The 7,500-nt window shown below is 36.1% G+C and overlaps 1 protein-coding gene across 2 annotated transcripts in view; it reads right to left on the bottom strand.

The window, feature by feature from the left end:
- The window catches only part of LOC115215012 (polycomb complex protein BMI-1-like), a 244,130-nt gene that overhangs the window by 33,845 nt on the left and 202,785 nt on the right, over positions 1-7,500 (bottom strand). For both annotated transcript variants that reach the window (XM_029784126.2, XM_029784124.2), the window contains exon 4: positions 180-235. In XM_029784126.2, the coding sequence (XP_029639986.1) occupies positions 180-235 (56 nt within the window). The remainder of the gene's footprint in view (positions 1-179; positions 236-7,500) is intronic.

Below are 7,500 nucleotides of genomic sequence, written 5' to 3'. Positions count from 1 at the left end.
ATTGATTAATTTACGTTCTTTTCAAACATGTTATTCCACATCAATCGATTACAGTAAGTCGTTCTTCTTATAACACGCACCTGACTTGAACTTTCTGATATTGAAGCTACACAACGTAACAAAAATCCAGACTACAATCAATTGAAAATGTAGGGAAAAATAAAGTTTGCTGCACTTACTAGAAAACAGCCCGGGTACCATTTTGTACACAAGGTTTTGTAATATTTGGTCTTGTCTGAAAAATAGAATAAAAAGAAAAAGCATAAACAAATTTGTTAGTCAAAGAAACAACTTGAGAAGTAAATAGGAAAAATTTTAAGTGAAGATCTGGCAATATTGCTAAGGTTAAAGTAGAAGCAAGTAAATAATCATATATTGATTTCTGACATGACACGAAAGCAATGAGGTTTAGGGAGGATAAAGTCGATTAAATCGACCATGATTTAGTGTAGTGTTTTATCTTATAAAGTTGATGTCGGCAGAAAATAAAAACAAATTAATGAAGTATAATTAAATACGTAAAATATGGTGTCCGGTATCCTACAAATTCTGCCTAGTGAATACCCTTCACATATCCATATATTCATAAATGGTGGCTAAATATTGCTTCTCATTTATTAAGAAGTATAAGGAAATGAACGGAATATTGTGACTTACGTGCATTCGGATATATGGAAAAAGAACTTACTGTATGGAAAAATTAAAACTGAAGCGATATAGCCGGAGCTAAGTTTAAATGTTAAACTAATTATATAATCACACACAGTATCTGTGTATGTGTGTGTGTGTGTATATATATGCAAATACATTGTTTTTAAGTATAGTTATACACACACATAAATTAATAAACACGTAAAACAATTGTAAGCGGAATGAACTGAGAATAAATTGAGGCATACATGAAAAAATTAGAGTATTTTTCATTCCAAGCAAAATTAAATCTCAGCGCTTGAAAGCATGTAAAATTTGACATACGTCTATATTCTTCATCAGCTAAAGTGCGGTTAAAATATGCACTTAAATCTTTCATAATACAAAATGCGAGATATTGTAAATAAAGCGATATGTCGCACGTTCCCTACATTTAAACTACTCTAAAACGTTAGTTATCTATTTTAAAATTTAAACTTACGGCCTTACAACATAATAATTTTCGAAACCTTCGTAAATATATTTCTTTGCAAAGTCCCTAAAAAGGGCTTAATATAGCTATTTAACAAATATACAAAATATAAATGATTATAAGGTAAATGAAGTCAAGTCAAACAGAATAAAATACGCATTCATACATTTTCGAAATAAACTGCAGGAGCATTATACGTAAACATGAAAAATAAAAGAATAAAACAGTTAAACTTAGGACATGATTATGCTTTTAGTATATGTCAAAAAGGGAATCCCCGGCGCTCTTGACAAATGCATTCTTGTATGTATGTATGTATGTAAACATATTCATACACACACACGCACACACACACACAACACACACACACACACACCACACACACACACAACACACACACACACACACAAACAAGTAAGAATAATAAAAAGTAACAACAAAAGAATGAGACCTCGATATTAGAGAAATAGAGGATTATTTATATGTTATAATTTAGAACAAACAATAAAAGGTTGTCATTATAGAACTCGAAGATTCAAATTTCGTAGCGAAGAGTTACCATACATTTTCGTCTGCTATTAATGGCAACAAACGCTATGGAAAACCCTTGAATAAAACGCAGGAAGTTTTATGTCTATTTATTGTAAGAATATAGTAACGTTATTCATTTTTTTCCTCCTATTAGAGTTACTTCACTTTCATTCAACGGCTTTTAATGGCGTTTGTTGCCCTTAATAGCCGCCGACGTGAATGTATCTTAGCTCTTCGCTACGGCATTTGGAACTCCAAGTACTATATTGACAACCATTTACTGTTTGTTCTCTCGTCTGGTCTAACGACCCTCCATGTTTGTTTTCATTCGGTTTCCTTGTATGTCTCCACTGTCCTGTTTTTGTTACCAACTTTGACCCTCCGCAAATCCCAAATTATATTTTGGTTCGTGGGAGCAACTGAATTCGAAGTCTTAGATTGTTCTTCAATACTCGAAATGAGGAGTAGATGGACAACCGACAACTGATGAAGGGTCGTAATGTATGTTACTTGTCTTGTTTTCCATTTGTTTCTCGCGTTTTTTGCGTACCAAACTTTGTTTCCTTGTTTCATGTTGTTTACATGTTGTGACGTCCTGTACCCATATATGCATATATATATATATATATGTGTATGTATGTACATATGTGTATGTATATATGCATATATAATATATATATATATATATTATATATATATAATATATATCTATATATATATATATATATACATACATACATACACACATTATATACATACATACATACATATCTGTTTGAAGCGTTCGTGCTTCAAAGCTTCGTTCAAAAATGACATGAAGTATTCAGCGTTGATGATGCGACCCTTTGGCAAGTATTTTATGAGGGGTACTCCGTCTTTGTTCCAGAACACTGTAGTCAGAATTTTTCCTGATGACTTATGTGTCCGAAACTTCTTGGGACGCGTCGAATCGCTGAGGAGTCGCGCCATTCATTGCTGCCTGGTCTGCGGATCATGAGGATGAAGGCAAGTTTCATTCATGGTGACTAAATAAGCCATAAAATCAGCCTCTCCCGCTGCAAACCGGTCCCAAATCGGCTTTGATATCACTCTGATGCGCTTGTGATCTGCGGTCAGGCCATTTCGGCCCCCATTTTGTGCAAAGTTTTCTTATGTCCAGAATGTTGTGGATGATATGGCTAACTCTCTCACGGGGAATCCCCAGAGTCTCAGCTGTTACTTTAGCTGAAATCCGGCGGTTCCAGTGAATCATGACGTGCATAGCGTCGGCTTTGTCGTCTGTGGTCGCGGAAGTTGACAGTCTTGATCGGGGCTCATCTATTACCTCGAAATTAGATGGGCATCCATCCTTCAAGACTTTCTTCATCTCGTCATGGATTTCCACCTCTCCTTTGCTTTGCAAAAAGAGAAACTTCATGACTGCCGATGCTTCAATTTTACCAAAATCCCCTGTATGAGCTGCTGTTATGCGTTAAATCTGCAAAGATATAAAAACATATTGTAGACTATGATGATTTCTTGCAGATCTTCTCCTAAATAGCTGTTCTGCCTCCCCTGTAAAGGTAACAGATCTACCTTTTCACGATTCCCTTAAAGCCAGGAACATTTCAGCACCCAGTAGTGTGTGTTTGTGTGCGTGCGTATATATATATATATATATATATATATATATATATATATATATATATAATATATACACGGCTCAGTATTTTGAACGTCGGGTTATAATTGTGAAATTGTGAGTTCCATCCCTGGATCAAGCAGTGTCATGTTTTCTTGACCAAAAAATTATGTTTCACGTTGCTTTATCCTGCTCAGTTGTAGAATGAGTTGCAACATTACTGGTGCCAAACTGTATCGGCCTTTGCCTTTTCTTTGGGGCAACACCGGTGGAAAGTGGAGTCTGGTATGCATGGCCGATTTCAGTTCTTCCACAAACAATCCTACCCGGACTTGTGTTTCGGAGGGGAACTTTCTACGTTCAATCCCTTGGTCATTCATGACCAAAAGATATATTTATCCTTTACTCATATACATATGTATGTATGTATGTATGTATGTATGTATGTATGTATGTATGTATGTATGTATGTATGTATGTATGTATGTATGTATGTATGTATGTATGTACGTATGTTTATCTCTCTCTATATAAACGGCAGTTTGTCTGTGCGTGTTTCTGTGTGTCTGTTTGCTGGTACCCTCACCCTGACCACGGCTTTCAACCGATTCTGATGAAACTTGACACACACATAGCCCAATGTCATAATTCAAAACTAACGCAGCGAAAATTTTCAAAAGTTCCCCCAGTTCTGAAAAAATCGATAAATTCGACATGGGGCCGAGAATCAGAAACACGAACCACAAACTGTCTAGGGGACGCAACTCCACCTTTTTTAAATCTCAAAAAAAAATTTACCATAATTTTTTTCCATTTTTTTGCTATTTTTTGGCTATCACTCTCTAAAAATGCTTTATAGTTATTTCCCTTACAAACCTGAGCAACGCCGGGCGATACTGCTAGTACATATATAAAAAGGTTTTTACAATAATTTTGCTTTTATTGATACAAAAATTTATACTCCACAATGATTTCGTTTTAATTGATTTCTTTACATATTAACGAACTGTGAAATTACTATTTCCCCCACTTTATTTCGTTTTGGCAATTAAATTTTTAAACAGCAGTAAATCACAAGGGGTTTGTAAGAACAGTTGTAAGTTTGGGATATAATTTTGAGGGACTGTTAGAACTTAGATTGTGCATATTTCTTTTCTTTTTAGGGGATAAGTAAGGAACTATATTGCAATTAAAGTTTACATTACTATAAAGGTTCTTATTTTCTTCGAAATAAATCTAATTTAGTTATTTTGTGAAGCAAATTGATTGAAGTCGATTATATTCAATAACGTAAAACATGAGTTGATTGCTACTAAGTTACTAATAAGAGGAGTTCAAGACCTAGTTTTCGACGGGCGTAAGGAGATATTTCAAAAATATTTAGCAAAGGATGCTCAACAAGAATCCATGAAGAAAGAGTGCAGCGTCTCATTTTTTCAGCTAAACATTTGGACTGCGATGGAAAATAGTCGATAACTTGGAGAAAAACGTGCCGAATATGAATTTTAACTGAGGCGTCATAACGATAACTTCACCCCGCGTCCATATAATGAGCAGGAATGCGTGTGTGTGTGTGTGTTTAGGGGGTCCGAACTAAATCTAACATTTTGTGTAAAAGAAAAACAAGACAGAACATCTCATCCAAAAATATATTTAAAAAAGATCAAAAACTATTTTAATGGTTGAGAGTTAACAGTTTATTCAAATGTGCCGCCCTCATGCTTTCACCACGGCTTCATGACAGCTGCGGAATCTGACGCATACGTTCCTCCTTCTGTCCCAGGAAAGATCTTCCAACACCTCCTTTATCTTAGCTACCAGTTCGGCCTTGGTGTTGCCAGCGGATTAGTTGGTAACTTTTCCAAGCGTGTTCCACACGCAGCAATCCTTGGGAATTACAATCAGGGAAAATTCTCCGACAACCACTTCAGACTATTTGCAGTGGTATGGCAAGGAGCCGAATACGGTTTCTACCTCATGGACTTCCAGCAGCAACCCTGTCTAACCAAGGATTGAGCACAGTCTCCAGCAATTTCCCATAACCATCTGAATTGAGCCTAAGGCTCAGCTCATCAGTTGTCGGATGAAGTCCGGCGTACGGATGCAGTCAAGACGCTTGGTGTACCCCTTCTTGCTGGTTACGACTTCGTGGTGTTCATCACAGCTGTCCAAGGCCCGTCTTACAGCCTTTATAGTGTTCACAGAGCAATGAGCAGCAATTCTGATGTCGGCATTTTAAGACTCAGCAAGAAGTAGTATGTTACATATTTTCCACTAAGAAATTATGCATTTCATTGATATGCCTAGCAAGTAGGCATTTGAATTTTGTAGCAGGAATGATAATGGATTTAATGAGAAAAATGAGCAGAATTTCAGAAAGACTATCTCCTTGGAATATTTCCTTTGAAATAATCATAACATTGGAGACGCTCATTCTACTCGTAGTTCTAAGTGTAAGAATTGTTGTCCAAGGTTTTTTTGAGTCACTCAATGGTAGCAATTGAGGCAGCAGACACTTTTGCTAGATGTAAACACTTCGGCAGCCATGAGTGGGGAATAGAGTAAAATGCTTTTCAGTCCTACTGTTGCAAAGTACATTCACACGTGCCCTCGTTTCCACCAGCCTGCTCATCAGTCACTATGTTATTCAACTCACAATGATCCTGGAGAAATTAATTGATGTAATTTGTGTAAAGTTTTTGCATAATGTTTAGGCGATCAATGAGCCTATAGTTTTCTGCCAACTCGGTGGATTCATTCTTGGCTACAAGATTCCGTGCTGTAGCAAGCCAATCTGACCTTCCGTTGTGCTTCTGAATATATATATTAAGGGTTTCCTGTAAAATATCGGGCTTTTGTAGCAGTATTTAACTATTAGGTCCCTTCCAAACGCCTTCTCGTTATGCAGTTTGCCTACAGCCGTAGTAAAAGTCTCCGGATCAGTTGCTTATGTTTTACTGTTGATGCTGGTTCAGCATTCTCTCCTTGCTGCATTTAGCCACGATGCATTAAGGTTGAAATCTCTCGTTTAGTTGCAGATTTTCTACCAGAATGATTCAAGATCTTGAGATGGGACTTTCTTAACGGTAATATTTTCCTTCCTCGTCTCACTTCCAAAACATAGGATACACATATTATAGTATCTTTTACAGCATTCTTCTAAGAGAGAGACACTGATGTAAATCCTGCGGTTTCAAGTGATTACTAGTCATCTCCATTTGGCTTGTCACTACATACTAATCACGAGACTCAGACAGTAGTATTTGTGTTGTGCAAACTTTATCACGATAATGCAATTATGTACAAACGTCACTTTATGGTAACTTCATTTATCATTCCATCTACTGAAAGTCCTATGGCGATAGAAGAGTGGTGACGTGTGCAGATCTAAGCAGATGGAAACGCGCAGTAAGTTACAACGTTCGTCTGTCACTGTGCTTCAAAATATCCACGCCTGCAACAGAAGTCAACAGTTAAAGAGAGGTCTTGGATGGAAAGTCAGAAATGATATTGACCACTAGGAAGCACAAGAGACGGCAATCGTCAGAAAAGATGGACTATGTATGTATGTATTTATGTATAGATGGATGGATGGATGGATGGATGGATAGATGGATGGATGGATGGATGGATGGATAGATGGATGGACCAGTGGCTGGGTAGATCGATCGATGGATGCAGGTATGTAAAATATGCCATATGCATTATTTTTCCCTTTTCTCAGGAGCGATATCGGTAGAATTTCAAAGCTCAGCTGTATATGTGTACACAGATTTTAATAATCCGATCTCATGTTTATATTGGGAGTATCATCACAAATTTAGCAACGTGAAAAGTCCAAAGATTATGAAGTGTAATCTAACTTTAAAAAAGTTAAAATAGTGGTATTGGCTATATGGCAGTGTGGTGCTTGTATAAGAAATATTGAATGCGGGTGGGCGCAGATATCCATATACATAGATACATACATATATGAATACGTGCATTGATATATATATATATATATATATATATACACACATATATGTATATGTATATATATATATATATATATATATATATATATATATATATATATATATATATATATTATATTAGTGAATTGAAGAAATGGAGTTGAACGAAGATTGAACAGAAATCGTTTTATTGCATTCTACACGTGTTTCGAAAGGCACAATTTACCAAATTCCGATTGAATAAGGAGACCATATTGTGTCTTTCTCTT

Source organism: Octopus sinensis, linkage group LG8 (genome assembly GCF_006345805.1).
Source record: "Octopus sinensis linkage group LG8, ASM634580v1, whole genome shotgun sequence".
Lineage (NCBI taxonomy): Eukaryota > Metazoa > Mollusca > Cephalopoda > Octopoda > Octopodidae > Octopus > Octopus sinensis.
Note: the sequence above shows the minus strand (reverse complement) of the source record. Positions and strands in the feature narration are given on the sequence as shown.